The sequence below is a fragment of the Halichoerus grypus genome, chromosome X (assembly GCF_964656455.1).
Source record: "Halichoerus grypus chromosome X, mHalGry1.hap1.1, whole genome shotgun sequence".
Classification (NCBI taxonomy): Eukaryota; Metazoa; Chordata; class Mammalia; order Carnivora; family Phocidae; genus Halichoerus; species Halichoerus grypus.
The window spans coordinates 71,161,330-71,180,171 of NC_135727.1; the positions used below are offsets into that span (position 1 = coordinate 71,161,330).

The window sequence follows — 18,842 nt, forward strand, 5'->3', positions numbered from 1 at the left end:
GGCCTTCCCTCAGGAGTTCCAAGGTAGAGATACCAGGCGGAGGTACTGGTAGCCAGAGAGGTACTGGTTCAGCCCCTGCCTCAGTCCACAACGTCTCCACAGGGCACGGCGACAGAGGGAGGCTCCTTGCTCCCTGTGCTTCCAAACTGAACTGGGTCGGGGCTGTGCCTCAGCTCTATTAATAGCCCCCTAGCCCAGCCTGCTAGCCCCAAACCCGGATGCCAGGAGCTGTGAGTCAGCAGCTAAAAATAACGGAGAGCGACTGCACCCCAACCCCAACGAGCAGCTCCCTGAGGCCCTCCACCCTCACGTTTCGGTCAGTCCCAGTCCCCAGTCCAGGGCCTCCTAGAAGTTCAGTGTGCCGTAGCTGTCCAGTCCTCCTGGGAAGACGGTAAGGATAGGCGGTGGCAGGCTCAGGGCCGAGGGAGGACTCAGGGGCCCGGACCTGTAGGGTCTGGGACTAGGCCCTGGCATTCTGGCCCGGAGTCTGGACTCCGAGGTGACACGACTGCAGCTGAGAGCCTGGGAGCGGAGAAGTTGAGGCCGCGGGGGATTGTCGGGACTGGGTCGGAAGGGGAGGGGGAGGAACAGGCTGCCTGGCTGCGAGGCCGGACGCCGGGGAGGGGACAGAAAAGCAGGGGTGCGGGGTGGAGGTGCACGCCGAGAGGCGAGAGCCTGGCAGTACCTGACAGGCTGGCCGCCCCGGAGCTGAGGCCGGCGGTCGGTCAGATTGAGGGGCGGATCGGGAGCCGGGAAAACTAAGGAAATGCAGCTTGAAAGGGGAGTGTGTGAAGGAGACCTGGCCGCTACGCGGCGGCGCGGACGCCCAGGAGACTGGCACCGGACAGCGGCCGCGGCGTGGGCTCCCGACGCGCCTACCTCCTCCCCGCCCATCGCGCGCCGGAGCCCCCCTCCCACCGCGCCAGCTGCAGGCCAGGTATGTTGGCTTGGACTGCGGCCCGTGTACGTATGTGCGTGTGTATGCATGGCGGGGGCGGGGCGGTGAGAAGGGAAGGGGCGGGGCCCGGGAGGAGGAGGGGGCGGGAATACAAATTCAAACTCGCTTCCGTCAATCCCGAGACCGGAAGCGGTCGGGGGTCTCTTGGGAATTGTAGTTCCCGGGGGCTGCCTTGCAATCGAGCAGGGTCGTGTCCCGAGGGGCTGGTGCGGCCCCCCCCCCCCCCCGCCGGGTCCCAGTCTGGCGAGAGGAGAGGAATTGAGAACCGAACCTCCTGACCTCGCCAGCGTCTTAATTCGATTTCCCTTCGTGTGGAGACACGAACCGGGGTGAATGTTGGTGCGGTGGGGGACTGAAGAGGCAGCCACAGAACCCGCTCCGGTCCCCGGTTTTGCCTTGGCCCCTCCCTCCCCCTTCTACCGGACTCCTCATCCTAGGTCAGCTCCTCACTGGTCTCCTTAACTGATTTAGCCCAGGACCTCCCGAGCAGCACATACACTGGGGAACTTGTTCCTCGAGGGGAAGGAGGGCCTGGGGACCAGACCCTGCGCGCAGCAGCTCAGAGAGGCGAAAACTTGTGGAAATCTTGTGGAAATCGGATTATACCCTCAGGGTCTAGAGTCAAGGACACAGGTCCCCAACCGGCACGGAAAACAGGTGGCATTCAGACGTCACGGTGACGACTGACGCGGCCTTCTTCTTGCGGCAGGTGACCACAAGGTGGAGCTACAACGCAACTCTGCGCAGCGTGCCTCGGCCACCCAGAGTGTCCCCCGCGGGGGCTGCTCTCCTGCTTCCCCTCTTGCAGCCCTTCGTTGTCCCAGGTGGTCCTCCCGCCTCCAGCCCAAGATTCTCGCCCGTGATGACCCCTCAGTGTCATGTCACATTAGACCGGGATGGAAGGTGTATCCCCCACCAAGCCCCCCGCGCTGAAAAGATCAGACCACGACCAAACGGGAGTTAAATTTATTGAGTAACAGATTAACAACATAGGAGGAGCCAACCTGTCTTGAAGAAAAGGCTGTGAACAGCAAAAAGCCACCTATAGGCGCAGAATTAAATGGCTACATGGGCTCTTCAGCCCCCAGCATCTAGGCAGGAAAGCAGTTAAATTGCAGGGGTCAGGAGAGACAGTGAATGGAGTGGGATTGGTGTTTCCATCATCTTAGTTCTCCAGGAAAGGCCGTTCTGTCATCTCCTCCAGTCACTGGTCCAAGCTGGTCCATCCCTGACACACCCTGTGCCTTCTACACAAGAACACGTGCACGCAGATCTGAAACATTATCGTGGCAACCTCCTTCCCACTTTCTCTGTTCTAGTTTCATTTCGGGAGAAACTTCCCGTGACTCACTGTCTTCCCAACGACCTCAGGTCAAAACCCCAAGGGGGAGCCAGACTCCATGGAAGCTTGCCGCGTGCCCTCATAGTTCAAAACCTTCCGTTGGCAAAGTTTACCCCACCCCATCCCCACTCAGCCACTCTCCCTTCCTTGTGGTTAGTCAATCCAGACAGGCCTCAGACTCTGGTTGGTGGGGGTCCAGGGTTGGGCATTCACTCCATTATGAAATTGTTGATCCTGGTCAGCAGCACTGCTGTTTCTAAGCCTAGAGCAGGGGGTGGGGAGAGGGGAGGACATATAGGGAGTGACCAAAGGGCAGACTAGAGGAAGAGAGAAATGAGGTGAGGGAGGATGTTCTTACCAGTTTTCTCTCTCTCCTTCTTACATCTCCTAAAGGGAGAAAAGCTTCCCATTATGAGTTCAGCCGGCCTCGGGCATGACCCTTTGATCCCCGGTGCCCCCAAACTGCCTTTCCCCAAGCCAATTTGGCGTGGAAGGAAGGGTCTCAGAAACTCAAAGGCACCAAACAGACCCAACCCCATGCTCCAGGCAGCATACGTGGGTCTGAATCAGCCACGTCACCGGGACCCTGGGGGAGAATGCAGACCCGGAAAGCTGAGGTGTGAAGTACTCACCCTTGGAGGAGGAAGGTCCACAGAAGCAACAGGGTAGAGACACAGTTGGTGATGATCCACATCATAAGGTAGGTTTGAGGGGGCTACGGGAAGAGGAAAAGGCACCTGTCGGTGACCAGAGCCCCAAAGGTAGTATATGGGGTGGCGGGGGTGGGAGGCGGAATATGTAAGGAAGAGAGGGCAGAGATAAGGAGGAGCAGAGACGGGGGAGGAAGGGGTGGGGTGACAGTCCCAGAGCCCTTACGATGATCCAGACGGGGTAACGCATCTGCTGCAGCAACTGGCAGTCATTGGTGGTGACCGAATCCACCCCTGCGCACCAGAGCAGGGAAAAGAGCCAAGGCTTGTTCACCACAAATAGGTTCACCGAGACATTATCCTGGTGTAGTGCCCTGTGGAGGTGGGAAACAGGAATATCCAGGATCACGGGGCACGAGGCACAGGAGGCAGCCCCCGTCCACGCTTGACTCTACAGTGTTGCTGCCAAGGAACTATCAGTTCGATCTTTACATACAGCCCCTGACCATCAGTGATTTTCTTTGTATGGCTGAACTTTGCCTCCTGGTGGATCCCACCTCCGGATCCTAGCTTTGCCATCTGGGGCCGCACGACTGTGTCTCTCTTCTTTGTCCCATGACAGCCTTCGGAGGTCTGGGGAGCAGGTGAGCACGTCTCCGAGTCACCTCCTCCGCAGGCCCGACAGCCCCAGCTCCCTCAACCAAGGCCCGGGGACCTGGCTTCTCCTTCCCTTCGCCATCCAAACCTCGCCCAAGCTGATCTTGCTTCAGTTTCTCAGTGTTCCTTTCGAAGTGTGGGGGCTTGCATCTGAACATGATATCCCAGGTGGGCTTGGCCCAGCTTTGAGTACAGCAAAAACTCCTCTTGGCTTCTGGGCATGATGCCTGCATGCAGGCAGCCCGGGGTCGGGTTCGTTTTGGCAATGTCACAAGCCACTGATGACTCATTATGCACACTATTCAATCAAAGCCCTGGTCTCTCTCGCACATGTTCCTGCTGAATGCCAGTATCTCCTCTCTCGGCTTTGTGCAATTGAGCTTCCTTTGGACAGCAAATAGAGGTCTTTACATCTATCCTTGTGTTTCCTCTCGGTACATTTGGTCCATCGTCTTAGCACGCATAGGCCTTTCAGGGCCTTGATTTCATCACCAGTGTATTCATTACCAATTCATGTCTTTTGGAAACATGATCAGCAGTTGAGGTTGACTAGGACAAGACTAAAGGGAGAGCCAAAGCCAATGTCGTGTCGTGACAGCTTGGGGAAAGGTCCTTAAAATACTTGCGATTACTGGGCTATCATTCAGGCCACGTTTTTTTTTTTTTTCCTGCCTGACCGCAGGGACCTTATAAGAGACCTTGGCAACGGCATGCTTTGCCGTCCATCCTGTTTACTGGCTGGGTCAGCTTCCGGGGCCCAGCTCACATCTGGGACTCTCTTGCCTCTCTCCCCTGGACCCCTCCTCTTTTGCTCTTACTTATCTCTGTGGTGAAGAAGGAAAGCTAAAACTGTTCTTGTGGCCTACAAGGTCCTACCCAGTTTGGCTCCTGCCCACCTCCCCAGCCTCACATTCCCCTTGATTGGGCTGCTGTCCCTGCTCCTCTTGCAGCTCTTCTCAGCATTCACTAGCTCCTTGTGACCGTGACCGGTCAGGTCTCAGCCCAGATAGCACCTCCTCTTTAATGACTTTTCCTAATGTGGCCCCTCTCGAGCCCTCACTCCCAAGCCTAATTGCTCTACTTCATCTCCCCGTTTTCTTATCTTCATATCACTTATCACTACCCAATACGCATGTAATTCGTTCGGTTTGTTATCTGTCTCTTTGTATGTGTGCCCAAAGCCTGCAACAAAGAGTGCCTGACACGGAGTGAGTGTTAAATATATTGATAAATATTTGTCGTATGCGTGAATAAATGAACGGCTTTTGCCCTCCCTGAGGTGGCGCTACCCTGCCATGAAGCTTCCTGGGATCCCCTTGGCTCCTTTCCCCGGACACTCACTTGATATCCAACAGCGGCAGATCTTGGTAGGGGAGGTTGAGAAACTGGGGTCTCTCAGTTCTGTTGCTTCCCTGCTGTCCATATATCTGGCGCATCCTGGGTGCCCGTTGTTGGACATTGGCCCGATCTTCATCTGGTAGCCAAAGGACCTGTGGTTCGGAGAAGACAGATGTGAATCTGGGGAGAGCTTGGGGATTCCAGGGGCGGGGGCAGGGGCAGAGAGGTCCGACCACAGAAGGGGGTATATGAGTTGGGGTAGGGCCCTGGGGCAGAGGGCCGCCTCAAAATGATCACCGTGGCCTCGGGAAGGCAGGGGCTGGGGAGAGGGGCAAGAGGGAGCACTTGGGGTCCTGGCAATATCACCATGGCTTGGGGCACCCTCGCGCTCAGCACGGTCTCCAAGGTCTGGTTCACAAATGTGTCATGGTATGTGTGATTTCGTGGGGGGCGGCGCAAGTCAAACATGATGGAAAGGTTAAGGACTGCGGCTTCCTTTAGCAGCTCTTCCAGCGTTGGTACTGACTGGTTCTCAGCCTCCTTCCGATCAGGGCCTGACAGCCGCTTGGCCCCCCAGAAGGGTTGCCTCTATAAGAACAGGAAGGTTATTTCAAGATCAGAAGGAGCCGTTAGGCCATTGCCCCATCCTTCCCGCTTTCACTCATTTCCCCCACTTGGCGCCCAGCTTCTGTGCACCTCTGAGCCACGGTCTTTCTTTCTTCCAACTGTGGCCCTTTCCAGACCGTCTAACACTTTACTCTGTGACCCCCCAACCTCCTCCCCTCCCAGTTTCCTAACTTCCTCTCTCCTGCTACATTTTCTCTTTGGCCTCGCAGAGACCTCTGGGGTCTTGGCCCCTTGGTTTCCTCCCGGTCCATCAGCCCCTTTCTGCCACACCTACGTCCCCTACCCTTGGTCCGTCCACGGCTTGAATTACTTTTCCATAGCATCCTCAACTCCGTTCCTGCCCTGCCTGCCCCCCCCCAAATCTGGAACTCTGATTCAACTCTATAATTGTCTGCCTCCTCCAGCCCTAAAACTGGGGAGCAGAGCACATCGTGTGGACTGTCGCTATAGTCCTTTTTCACCTTCAGTGCCACTTCATCATCCTTTTTTTTTTTTTTAAAAGTAAGCTCTACGCCCAACGTGGGGCTTGAACTCATGATCTTGAGAGTCGCATGCTCTGATGACGGAGCTAGCCAGGCGCCCCACTTAACCATCCTTTTCCTTGTTCTTGTTTTGCTCCTTCTTCCATTCCTAGTGGCTCTTCCAAACCTCTGCCACTCTCCTCTCCTCCCCTTGTAATCAACAAACGCCCTTACCTCCTAATCACCAACATGGACAAAGCAAGCAATCTAATACCTATTAAGTATTGACTTATGTGCCAGGTGGTGTTAGAAGTGTATTAATTTGGGGCGCCTGGGTGGCTCAGTCGTTAAGCGTCTGCCTTCGGCTCAGGTCATGATCCCAGGGTCCTGGGATCGAGCCCCGCATCGGGCTCCCTGCTTGGCGGGAAGCCTGCTTCTCCCTCTCCCACGCCCCCCTGCTTGTGTTCCCTCTCTCGCTGTGTCTCTCTGTCAAATAAATAAATAAAATCTTTAAAAAAAAAAAAAAAGAAGTGTATTAATTTATTTAATTGTCCCAATAATCCTACAGGATAGGTCCTGTTTTGATGCCTATTTTACAGATGAGGAAAATGAAGCCCAGAGAGACTAAGGAATGTTGCTCAGGCTCACACAGCTAGTAGGTGGTGAAGCCAGGAGTCAAACCCAGACATCCCCTGGTCTTAATCCCTCTGATATGTCATCATACATAGAGTTCAGTGAAAAACCAATCAAGGGCCGCCTGGGTGGCTCAGTCAGTTAAGTGTCTGCCTTCGTTCAGCTCAGGTCATGATCCCAGGGTCCTGGGATCGAGTCCCATATCGGGCCCCCGATCAGTGGGGAGCCTGCTTCTCCCTCTGCCGCTCTCCCTGCTTGTGCTCTCTCTCTCTCTGACAAATAAATCAATCAAATCTTTAAAAAAAAAAAAAAAAGAAAAACCAATCAAGGTGCAAAGGAATATATGAAGTGATCTTATTTGTGCAAAATGAAAAGTACGTGTGTGTACATACGTGTGTGTACATGTATGTATGTATATATATGGACATATGGAATACATACCCAACTGTTAGCAACGAATATCTCAGAGGAGTTGGATTATGGGAGACTTTTCAAACGTTTAGGTTATTTCTCTAATGTTTAATTTTTTATGAGGAACGTGTATTCCTTTTATAATCAGGAAAAGAGGAACTGAGAAAATAAAGTACCCTTAATGAATATTTTTTGTCACCTACAGGACTGAAGCCTGAACTGGGGCCGGCATTCAGAGCCCTTCGAGACCAAGCCCCTGCTCCCCTTGCCAGTCTCACCTCTTACCACTCCCATGAATTTTATCTCCCACTTGCACTGAGCCACTTTTTGTCTCCTGGAAACACTTCTTCATACCTCTGCGCTTTGCATATGCTCTTCCCTCTGACTAGAGTTGTCAGTCCCTGCTTTGCCCACTTAAAAACCATTGTCATTTCATGTGCTGCTCAGGCCTTCTCTCTTGTGAAACCGCTCCTGATCCTCTCCCACGCCCACCGTGCCAAACAGTGGCTTTGCCAAACAGCGGCTTTGCCAAATAGCGGCTTTGCTCTCTCTCCTCTCTGTTTACTTACCTACCTACTTATTTATTTATTTATTTGAAGATTTTATTTATTCATTTGAGAGAGAGAGGGGGAGAGCACGAGCAGAGGGGAGGGGCAGAGGGAGAGGGAGAAGCAGACTCCCCGCTGAGCAGGGAGCCCTGACACAGGGCTCCATCCCAGGACACCCCCCCACACCCCGGGATCATGATCTGAGCCCAAGGTGGGCGCTTAACCATCTGAGCCACCCAGGCGGCCTCTCTCCTCTCTATTTCGTAAAGCTCTTGTGATCGCTCTAGTTTTCCTATGCTTACAGCCTATTGGCTCAGCTCTGTCCTGTCCTTGGAGGGAGTGACTTGTGGGCGGAGACTGGATACCTATTGCTCAGCACAGGGCTCAGAAAATACTTATCGATGAATGAACTCTCCGCCCCCCCCCTCAAGTGCCCCTACAGGTGGTTGCCTCTTCTGTGAGGCTGTCTTCACCTCTAGGAACCAGGTCCCGGCATTGAGCTTCTTCAGTTCAGCGCAGGAGAAGTCGCTGCTGTGGGAGGAGGTTCGGGCTGGGAACACAGAGGCCACATCCGTGGTGCGGCTCAGGTGCTCATCATGCATGAGGAAGGGGATCCCGTCAGAGCTGAGGGCACAAGGCGGGGGTCAGAGGGCTGAGCTCTGGGACTGCTCATCACTTCCTGAGCTCCCCTGCTGCCTCCCTCTGCCCCCCCAGCTTCTTTCACCTGACCATCACGTCGGTCTCAAACACAGCAGCTCCACATTCAGCGGTCTTCCGCAGGGACATCAGGGTGTTCTCGGGGGCCAGCTGGGCAAGGGAATTGACAGGGAGGTAGCAGAGAAGGGTGGGAGCCTGGGAACCCACAGGCCCGATCGCTGCAGCCTGGAGGAGCAGACCCATCCCACCCAACACTCACCATGGGGGCCCCTCGGTGTCCCACCAGACCAGGCTTGGGGGGTAAGTCTCTGGGCTCCATGATACAGGGTGAGGAGATGCATAGTGGGGCCAGGTAGACGGCCAGGGAAACTCCAAAAAATAGGAACAGGAGCAGAGTCTTGGGACCTGTGGGGCACGGGGGAGAGGCTATGGAGAAAGGGCAGTGGGTGAGCTCTGGCGGGGGGGCGGGCAGAGAGCCGAGTACAGGTGCAGTAAAACAGAAGTGGCGATGGCCAGTGGGGGGTACGTCGGGGAGTGGAGGTGGCACCTCTTCGACGGACACGGTAGAAGGTAGCAGCCACAGGCCAGGCCAGGAGGGTGACACCAGCAACTGCTCCGATATGCAGGAATGGGGCTGTGGCCTGGGGACAAGAACCGGTGAGGAGGGTTCTTGTCCCTCGCGCCCCTCCCCTCCGCCTCCTAGGACCTGAGTCCGGAGCTACTTGCAGCCCTGGGGACCAGGGGGTTGGACGCAGGCCAAGGCTCCCACCTAGTTCCCCGGAGATCAGTCACTCACCTGCAGTGACAGACGTAAGCTACGCCATTCCTGCTGCCATTGGACGTCCAGTCCCACAAGGCCAGCGGCCACAAGAAGCATAATGAGCAGCAGCAGCATCTGGGGGAACCAGGGACGGACGGGGCCTTCTTGGTCAACCTGGGCTCGTGGCTCCTCGGGCTGTGCCCCCCCCCGCCCCCGCCCCACTCTCTGAAAACAGGACCATTTCTTTCCCCCTGACTCATCCCCATTCCTTCTCTCACTCAACACGTATTTACTGGGCTTCACGTCCTGAGCTTGAGTCCGCGCGTAGGATACTGGGGTGCTCGGCAAAGACCTGGCCCAGGGCCCCCCTCTGCCCGCTCACTCCCATCCCCACTGTACCTTGTGGACACTGTGCAGATGCAGAGGCTGACCACAGAGCCGCAGGAGCAGGGCCAGGAGCTGGAGGCAGAGGGCGGTGTCAGGAATGAGGCGCCCAGCGGGGTCGCTGAGATGTGCTTCCCAGGCTGATGCCTCCCTCCTGCCCTCCCCTCAGTGGCCAGGGGGCGATGCTGAGCAGGAAGGGAGGAATTAACGGGGTGGGGGGGTGGTTAGGCGGGCTGCTCCCCGACCCACCAATAGCAGGGATGCATATGTGACAAGTAGAGAGATGACCAGCAGAAATGCCAGGGACCAGTCCATCCAGTGTCCCCAGTGGTGGAACAGGAATCTGTGGGAAGGGAGAGGAAAATGTCTGAGTGGGGGCAGGGGTGTGAATAGTGGCCTGAGGGGAGTTGGGGTGGGTAGGTCCAGAAGGATGACCAGAAGGGAGTGAGGGGAAGCACTTCATGGGGCCAGGGGTCCCAAGGACTGGGGGCTGGGGGGCGGGGGGGGGGACTCCGTGGAGGAATTTTCTAAGGAGGTTGGGTACCAGGACAGCTGGGCAGGGCTGGGGATGACTGAGCCCCCAGGGGTCCCAAGGTGGGGCAGAGATTAACATGGATGCTGAGGAAGGAGGGGGTCCATGACACACTCATTGAAGTTGTGCAGGTCATTGAGAAGGATGAGCCCGATGTACAGCCAGCCCAGGGAGAGGAGAAAGGTGAGGAAGAGCAGGCCAAACCAGATACAGTCGCACTGCAAAGGGGCAGGAGAGAAGCTCACAGCCGATCCCCACTTCCAGCTCAGAGTCCCCAACGGATGGCAGCTCAGTAGGGCTTCCTGCCAGGCGTTGGGCTGCTCTGCTCTGCCCGGCAGACAGGGACAGATTTTCTTCCTGGGGAGAGAAAGCCCCTTCCCCCCAGCTGCCTCTGAGCACACGTGGCCTCCTTATCCCCTCCAGGCGGCCTCTGCCTTGGACTTCCAGTACCCCCCCATCCCCACTCCACCTTGCTGGTTTGCATCCTCTCTTTGGGGCATTTCCTCCAGTGGCAGCTATACAGGCAGTGGAGGCAGCGGGCCCAGACGGAGCAGCAGCCGGGGGACTCGGCCATGGTGAGGGCCTGGGAGAAGGGACACTCAGCCATCAGGCACCCTGGCAGAAGGCGGACCCCAGCCTCCCTCCCAGGGCATCTCAGGAGCTTCGGGGGAGGAGCAGAGGCCTGGGCCGCTGCTCAGCAACGGGAGGGAGGTCATGGGGCTGCCCGAAGTGCCAGATTGGACGAGGACGTGAGCCGGGGTGGGGGGATAATCTCTGGGGTCTTTCTTTCCCTTGAACCCGGATACCTGGAAAGTCAGTGGGACACCCAGGAGATCCAGCCTCTTTGCAGGCAGGATGCATACCCACCCTCCCCAACTCCTCCCCATTTAACAGCATCCATCCAGCTCTGGGGATATCGCGCTCGCCCAAGGGTGGGGACCCGGGAGAAAGTGCCCAGGGTGGGGCAAATTCAGTTCGGCAAGTTGAGGCAGATCTGGCCAAGCTTCAGGCAGCCCCATGGTGGGGAGCCTTCCACCCCAGGAACCGAGAGTAACCTGAAGCAGAGGTTCTAGTTCTGACCTGGGGCTAAGGAAGGCCCAGCTAGTTGGCCAGTTGCTATGGATACAGAGATTGCACACACCACAAAGCCCTGACTAAAAGATTCTCAGTCTCCACCTCCCAGGGGGCAGGGGGCACTGTCAGTAAGAGGAAGACTGGAGGGAAACAGGCTCCTGGGTCACCTCCCAGCCTTCCAAAGGGGCCCTTTTCCTGCCCGCACACACCTGGAAAATCCAAGCCCTTTCGCCCCAGTCATGTCCCTTCCTGCCCAGTCACCCCCCGCCACCCCAGCCAGGAACCCAGTCTCCACCTTCTCCCTTTTAGGGGCCCCACCCTCTGAGCTCGCTTGGGTGAAAGTACAACAAATACCGGTCAAAGGTGTGTGTGTGTGTGTGTGCGTGCGTGTGTGGTGGGAGGTGTGGTTGTGTTGGGGCCGGGGAGTGTTAGACCTTGGGCTTTTGGGTCACACTGAGACCCAGCAGGCTTACGGATGCCCGAACTAGGCTGGGTGTGCGTCCTTCTACCTGAGAGGGTGTGTGATTTGTGTCAGCCTTCGTATACGTGCGCGCACTAGTGGCTGTCGGCGCTAATGGGTTTCTAGAGGACTTTGAGTGTGTAGAGGAGCCCCTGGATACACCCAAAGTGTGTGTGGTCTGAGGGACACGAGCCCTTGTCATCTGGGCTCCCTAAGGCTGTGGAGTCTTGGAGGGGGACACAGTGGCCGGACCCCTGAAAGGAGGGAGGGTGTGGCTGCCCCTGAAACTGCCCTCCTTACCCCACCGGGGCCTTGGGAAAGGAGGATTAGGGTAGGGAGTGGAGGGTTGAGGGGGCTGTAACTGGGGGAAGGAAAACTCTCCCCTCTCTGAGACCCCTCCCAGAAAAAAAAAAAAAGAAACATCCTAAAGGGAGGCCCCTGCTTCTTCCCATCCCGGACTGGCTCCTAGTAGCGGGCCCTGGGCTCCATCCACACTTCCTGCCTCCCTGCAGGTCCTGCCCCTGTATCCCAGACACGGCCTTCCAGAGTCCCACCTCCCTCCAGGAGCTGTCTGTAGGCTGGGGTCAGGATCCAAGCCGTCTGAAAACTCCAATCAGGGGAGCTGAGCAGGGGTGCTCCTCCATCCCCGGGCCCGGTTGGAGCCAGTCTCCACACCCCTCCCCATTCCCGCCTGTCACCCCCAGCCTTCCCCAGCCTTCACACCTTGTCTCAGCGGCAGCTCTGCTCAGCTCTGCGCTCTGCTCTGCACTGCACTGCTTCCCAGCTCCTCTCCGAGTTTGTCTGCCTCCTCCCTCTTCTAGTCCTTGGCTCAGCCCCACCGGTCAAACAGGTGGCACTGTTGCCACCTACAGGAGGCTGTGTGGCTTATGTCCGAAGGGCTTAAGCCTGCTCTATGGCCAGTGCCCAGCCCTGGGGGTGGGGGGGTGGGGGGGTGGGAAGGGGGAGGGAGAGCAGATCTGCTTCTTTACTCGCTGCCGGTCAGGGGGCTTGGCGTGAGGAATTCCTTCTCCTTTGTGCGGCCCTCCCCATCCCTCTTGTCCCTCCTCCTGTTCCCCTCTCAGTCACTGCCGGGGCTTTGTCCCGGGCTCAGGGAGGCGAGGGCTGAGGGCACTGGCGGGCGGGAAGCTGGGGGGAGGTGACCACACAACTCTGCAACTTGGCAGTGAGGAGAAGGGGCTCAGCCAACCCCCTGGGAAGAAGGGGTGTGTGTGTGTGTGTGTGTGTGTGTGAGAGAGAGAGAGAGAGAGAGTCTAGCATTTCCCTGAAGCTCCCTAGGAGGATGGCCTTGATTCATCAGCCTCCTTTCCCTCCTGGGAGCCTACTTCCACTTCTATAAAGTGCATTGAAAACTCTATACAGGGTTGCAAGCTACTTCCTGAACTCTGGGCAGCAGGTCGCCCTGTTTCTGGACCCGGGGTCCCCATGGGCTTTGTGAATCTCGGGTGACACTAGCAGCCTTCCCCTTCCCCCCATCACCCCAGACAGGAGATGATCATTCAGGATGTAGCAAGATGTGTGTCATTCCTGCAGTCTTGTCCCCAAGGTATCTAGAGTCTCTTTCCAGGAATCATCTGAAGAGTGGAGTGTTAGGGTCACAAGCTTTTGGAAGACGAACACGTGCAAAAGATGCTGTTACTCTACATACCATCCTCAGGAGAAGGCTGGCTATCATGCTATAGTCAGCTTAGTGCTAAAGCCTAGGGCTCTCTCTGGGTGGGATGAGGGTTGGCGGGGGGGTGCTGCTGGCTTGACTGACCTCCCCTCTCTACCCTTTGGCTGATGCAATGGCTCAAAGCCTGGGAGGCTTCCACAGCGTTGGTGGGAAAAAACATCTTCTTTGGGAATAAACTCGCTTACCCCTCCCCCAACACGTACTGGATTTGGAACAGTGAGAAGGAAGACTGGCTCTCTTCTGCCAAGAGCTGGCCCCCCTCCCTCTGCCTTCCCATTGTATCCAGGGGCTCTAGTTGGCAATGGCAAGAGGCTCCCTTGCTCCCTTGTCATTAAAATGCAAAGAGAAGCAGGGCTGCTTGCTGGCGGGAGGCCAGGGAGGGCTGCCCGGCCACCTAGTCCTCCTGCAGGCTTCATTTTAGACAGGTTGTCCATCAGTTTCCTTCTCTTGGGGTCTGGTGGATTCTAGAGGAGTCCTGGATTTTGTGGGCCCGGTGCTGGGGGGTTGCTCTGGGAGCTTTCAGTCGGGTGGGGGGAGGGGACTGGGATTCAGAAGGCAGGGAGAGTTAGCCCAGGGCTCCCAAGCTCCTCAAATGGCTGCGAGGCCAGTCAGCAGTCTGTTTGGCAGGCCGGGGCTGGCCTCATTTTTTAGCTTTAAGCAGAGCTGGGGAACCCTGATGCATAGTAAGGAGTAAACAACACCCCCCCTCCCCTTTCAAAGGAGACAGCAGGCAGCCAGGACTGTGCTGTCCTGGGACTGGGCAGCAGTGTGGTCCCACCGGGGCTAAGCCAAGAAATCGGGCTGCAGGGCATTTAGAACAGCTACCAGTGCCACCCCGGAGTCACACAAGAAGTTTCGGTGTAAGCCAGCCCTGGGTTGGGTGCTTGCACTGATTCTCCTCCAGAGCCTTCCCAGGGGCTGAGGAACACAGGCATATTTCTGCTTCTGGCACAGAGGGCCTTTCCAAACAGTAGCTAGACTAAGATTTATTTATTTACTTAATATTAACATTTTAAAAGATTTCATTTACCTCAGCAACATGGAAGACAATTGAGGGCACTGTTTAAAACGCTTAAGATCCAGAGATGGTCAGGGCAGGAAATATCCCAATTATCACCTCCATTCCTGATGGGGAATGAAGGATTGGTGCCAGGCCTCCAATCTTGGCCAGGCTCTGCCATTAAGCTGAGACAACCTAGAGGTAAGACAGCCTCGGCCTCATCCTCATTGGGGAGGTGGGGGGCAGGCAGCCTTACCTGCACACAACTAAGAAAGAGCTAGATTGTACTGAGGTTTGGCTCCTGATGAGTCATCAAGAAGGTCAGTTGGTTCTTTCTTCAGCAGGTGGCTTAGCACCTTTCTGGAGAAGACAGAGTAGTAGTCTGGGGCTAGGGGGCTGGAGAGTAAGGGCCAACATCCAACAAAGATTTCCTCCCTTGTGGTAACATGCTGTCCCCCCTTTGTTTTTTCCCAACAGCAAGAACCCTGAAATCCAGAGGAGTCATTAAAGAAACTCCTTCTGGCTGCAACCTGAAAGCATCTCCGAAGCCAGACAGGGGCAGAGGTGATAAGTCCAACTTCAGTGGGCTTCTTCTTCAATAGGGGAGCAGCCGGAGAAGAAGCTGGTATTGCTGGCCAGAGCTCGTTTCTTTTTCTTCCCTGGAGCTTTATTTTCTTGGGATTCTGTTGCTCCGTGTTTCAATTCTGTGAGGCCAAGGGAGGAGGCAGCTGGGTTTGTCTTCTTTAACAGCACCTGCTCCACATCACACATCTCTTTCAGGATCTAGGAAGGGCAGAGACACGTATGAAGAGATCTTGGGTCGGGGCAGAGGTTCTGCCCAGCCTTGCCGCTACAAATGCTCAGCACGTTGTAGTAGGAGGTATCCCCCAAGATTGGTCTCTTGAAAAAAAAAAAAAAAAAGACTCTGGCCTATGCCTGATTCCCACCTCCCAGCAAGCTGATTATACCTCTACCCCCTTTCCTCCCCCCGCACTCTGTCACAGCTAATGCAGAGATGAATGCTAAGACAGTCGGAAATGCCGGTCTTTAGCCCACCTACCTTGCTGTTGGGAGTGGCACAGACAGGGTTAAAGAAGCTCAATCCTGGGGTAACCTCTGTGGGATCCTCCAGTTTGAAAGAGCCTTCGGAATCCTGGGTCCGCTCAACAGTGCCCAGGCCATCCTGAGAATCAGACAGGCATATTAGAAGTTCAGCTACGGAGGTTACAAAAATCAGTCTGCTCCCCTTTCACCAGTGAGGTACCAGCTCTGAGGCCCTCATCGGTCAGTCGAAGTAAGTCTCAGGGAGACCCTGCTTGCGGTTTCTTGCCGTTGCAATGCTTGAAGGCAGCCTCCGAAGGCAAAGGACCGGGTAGGGGAGCGGCTGAGGGGACATCACAAAGCAGCGTTTAAAACAAGGCCAAGCCGTGGTCATTTCTTTGATTCGTCTTTCGTCCTCTGTAATCTGCACTATCCTTTTTAGCATGTCTACAGGGTGTTGTCTGTATCAGTCTTCCTTTCAGAGAAGGGAACTCAAGGCCAAGAGTGAAAAGTTACTTAGGTAACAGGGCGACTCTGTGGTAGAGCTTGGATTAGAATTATAGCCTGTTGTCATGGCAACAGAAGTGGACTGAGAGTCAGGAAGCCCGAGGTCTAATCTTAGCTGTCATGCCCAGCTGGGTAATATTTGGTGAATCACTTAAGCCTATCTCTGGGTCTCACTTTCCTTCCCCATATAATGGGAGCATGGGCCTAGATAAGTGGTTTGACAACTGACATCCTCAGAGGAAGCCCAGTATAGAAAAAACAAGTAGAGAGCAAGTTGCTCTGATCGACACGGGGTCGAACCGAGCCAGGCCATGGTCGTCCATTCAAGAAGCACGTCCACGGAGCCACCGAAGGACTCCGGAACCTAAACTGGAAGAACCACGGGGACAGAGAATCCTTAAGGTCCCTGCTACTTCTACAATTCTCAGCCTGACCCCCAACTTGCCACGTTAGTCCTCTAATGACTACCTGCCTCGGAAGTCATTTTAATAGAAGACCCAGGGCAGAACTGCTCATGTGCAGATGTTCAAGAAACGCACGGTAGAGGATCATTATCCCAAGCTTGCTAGAGTTGTAGATCACAGAGAGAGCTAGAGGAACAAGCTTCTGCCATGGGCACAGGGAGGTGTAAGGCAGTCTGTTTCCCCGAGTTTGCTCTTCCCGGGAGCAATATAAGGAGGGCAGCTACAATTAACTTGGCCCACAACGGTGACTATTGGAAAGACCAAGCTCCTGTGGGTATTTTCCTAGAGCCACGGGGTAGTTGGTTCCCATGGAGAGGGTCTAAGCAACTAATGTCTCAAGATGTCAGAAGGATTAAGTTCCTTCCTGGAAGCTGCCACGTGGCCCTTAGAGTTCCAGCTAAGCCTCTGGACTAGTTTGGTCCTGCATGTCTATGTGCCTGTAGTTGCCTGCTTCCCTGTTCTTTGTTCCGGCCTCAGAAGCTGTACCCAAACTTCACAGCCAAGGCTGGGCGTGGGGAGCTGCATATCTGGAAGTCTCCTGCGAAGGGCTGTGGGTTTCTGAAGGGGCTACGTCGACAAGGCTAGCAGAGAGCAAGAAGGACTGAGAAGTGAAATGGCTCTGGTTGCAGAGGGCACGAGAAGGGTCGGGGGAGCTGTGCAGGAGACACCAGGCTTTAGGGTGGCGGGAACCGGGGGGGGGGGGAGGCCCGAAGGCCTCCTGTTGGCAAGGGCCAACAGAGCCGGTCCTACCTTGTCTTGCGGGCGGTTCCTGCACTTTGTGGGGTCACAGCTGCAGTCCATGCCACAGTCCGACTTATGTCTCCTGCACCCGCACTGCTTATTCCCACACCAGCCCTTGCAGGAACACTGCAAAACCAGGTTTGGAGAAACACACGTCACTGAAACGCCTAGAAGACCAACGTAAAGTGCCTCCCCTTCATTTGCAAGCCTTTTTAGAAGACGTGGAAAGCGGAAAATGGAAACGGAAACTTGGCCAAGCTTCTTTCTCCTCGGTCCCCTCTTCTTTAGGGAAACAGTGATCCCCAGAACCACGAGAGGTTGCCTAACCACACGTCATGCTAGACAAATCCATTTTCTTGTTTGGATTGTATACTTGAAAGACAGCTTGGAGAGATACCAGAATAATGCAGGGTAACTGGCAAAGCCTCTCATGATGATTTCTTTTTAAAGATTTTATTTATTTATTTGAGAGAGAGTGAGAAAGAGAGCATGAGCAGGGGAAGAGCAGAGGGAGGAGCGGAGGCAGAGGGAGAGGCAGACGCCCCTGCTGAGCAGGAAGCCCGATGCGGGGCTCCATCCTGGGACTCTGGGATCATGACCTGAGCCGAAGGCAGACACTTAACGACTGAGCCAACCAGGTGCCCTCACGATGATTTATGGTCAAAGCGACGAACTGCAAGTTGGACGGTAGTAAGGTTATAGGTGTGTATAAGGGCTGAGTATACTTGCTCGATACCTTTAGCTTTACCCAGCGGTAGTTTCACCCAACTCACATTTCTGCACTTTGTTCAGCGTCAGCCTGGGCTACGTCCTCAGCAGTTTAATCATTTGACATTTTAATAAATCACCGAGGATATGAAATAAAATCATTTACATTTGTATAGCACTTTACAATTTCCAGAGTCCTTTCATATATATTAATACCAAATCTCATTTGATTCTCATAACCAGTCTACAGGGTAGGCATGTTTATTGGCTGTTAACAACGGCACAAAACTGGAAGGATGATTAATAAGTAAGATAACAGAATCACAATTCAAAAATATTTTGACAGGCTGGAATTCTGGGCTGCAAGTCGAAGGAGAAGTTCTAACAAGGATAAACTGAAGTCTGGCATCTGGGTTCTCCCCACATCAGCCATATAAATATAATATGGGGGGGGCGAGTTGGCTTAAAAGTACTTGGTGCAAAAAGGGCCTAAGGATGTGGGGTGTCAGCAAGCTCCATGAGTCAACAGTGTGAAATGGCTGTCCACAAGCAGATCAGTCAGGCAGAAATTGTCCAAGTTCATCCTTGATTGTGACATCCAGAAATGAGCATCACTTTCTAATATTGGTATGGCCATTGGGAGGTAGACGGACACAACACAACGCCCTTGTTTGGAAATCATGGGGAGCAACTGCTTCACTAGACTCTGGGTCAGTCAGACCCCATTTGATAGAATGTGCCGTATATTAGGGCATCATAATTTTTTTTGGGTATATAAAAGCACAGACAACAACGACAAAATCCACTCATGTTCTCACTCTTCCCTTAATAACTAAAATACAGATATAACTGAAACCTCCTACCTACCCTTTCCTGATCCTATTCACCTCCCTCTCTCCCCGGGGCAAAGTCTCTTGAATTAGGTGTTTATTAGTCCCATGCAGGTCTTTTTTTTTTTTTTTTTTTTTTTAACCACATATGAGTTTCCATTAAAAAATAGAATGATCTTACATGTTTTGAAACTATATAAGTGGTATCTTATTATATAGCACTGTTATAAGTGCTTTCCATGTATTAAACCCACTTAATCAGTAGGTATGTTTCCCTGTGCACACATTCGGGAGTTTAGTGTGTGTATGTGTTTAATAAAGAGGACATTAAACAATAAAAAAAAGGCAGGTGACCAGTGTTACAGG

At 54.5% G+C, this 18,842-nt stretch overlaps 2 protein-coding genes across 4 annotated transcripts in view; both read right to left on the reverse strand.

The window, feature by feature from the left end:
- Window positions 1–1,909: 1,909 nt before the first annotated feature.
- On the reverse strand, window positions 1,910–12,379 carry GDPD2 (glycerophosphodiester phosphodiesterase domain containing 2). 2 transcript variants are annotated; one of them, XM_036066128.2, is made up of 16 exons: window positions 12,216–12,379; window positions 10,428–10,541; window positions 10,073–10,176; window positions 9,676–9,769; window positions 9,442–9,501; window positions 9,079–9,177; window positions 8,830–8,923; window positions 8,542–8,687; window positions 8,350–8,432; window positions 8,099–8,249; window positions 5,312–5,533; window positions 4,949–5,097; window positions 3,177–3,324; window positions 2,933–3,015; window positions 2,659–2,687; window positions 1,910–2,562 (listed from the first exon to the last, which is right to left on the reverse strand). In XM_036066128.2, exons 2-16 carry the CDS (start codon window positions 10,530–10,532, stop codon window positions 2,510–2,512), a joined length of 1,620 nt encoding a protein of 539 aa, XP_035922021.1. In that variant the 5' UTR covers window positions 10,533–10,541; window positions 12,216–12,379; the 3' UTR covers window positions 1,910–2,509. The 2 variants fall into 2 exon arrangements, with proteins under 2 accessions (XP_035922021.1, XP_035922023.1); XM_036066130.2 differs by lacking the exon at window positions 10,428–10,541 and having other exon boundaries at window positions 12,216–12,378.
- A 1,772-nt stretch (window positions 12,380–14,151) lies between these two features.
- KIF4A (kinesin family member 4A) overlaps window positions 14,152–18,842 on the reverse strand; it is a 114,917-nt gene continuing 110,226 nt past the window's right edge. For both annotated transcript variants that reach the window (XM_078064664.1, XM_078064665.1), the window contains exons 29-31: window positions 16,948–17,064; window positions 15,246–15,368; window positions 14,152–14,968 (exon numbers count right to left, since the gene is read on the reverse strand). In XM_078064664.1, the coding sequence (XP_077920790.1) occupies window positions 14,765–14,968; window positions 15,246–15,368; window positions 16,948–17,064 (444 nt within the window). In that variant the 3' untranslated portion in view covers window positions 14,152–14,764. The remainder of the gene's footprint in view (window positions 14,969–15,245; window positions 15,369–16,947; window positions 17,065–18,842) is intronic.

What these genes read in the sequence shown, in the direction of transcription:
- GDPD2 (XM_036066128.2), bottom strand. Translation starts at nt 10,532, where the DNA reads ATGGCCGAGTCCCCCGGCTGCTGCTCCGTCTGGGCCCGCTGCCTCCAC. An exon ending in GAGACCGACGTGATGGTCAG is followed by an intron (nt 8,250 to 8,349) that starts GTGAAAGAAGCT and finishes TTGTGCCCTCAG; the next exon opens with CTCTGACGGGATCCCCTTCC. An exon ending in CTGCCGCTGTTGGATATCAA is followed by an intron (nt 3,325 to 4,948) that starts GTGAGTGTCCGG and finishes CCACCTCCACAG; the next exon opens with GGCACTACACCAGGATAATG.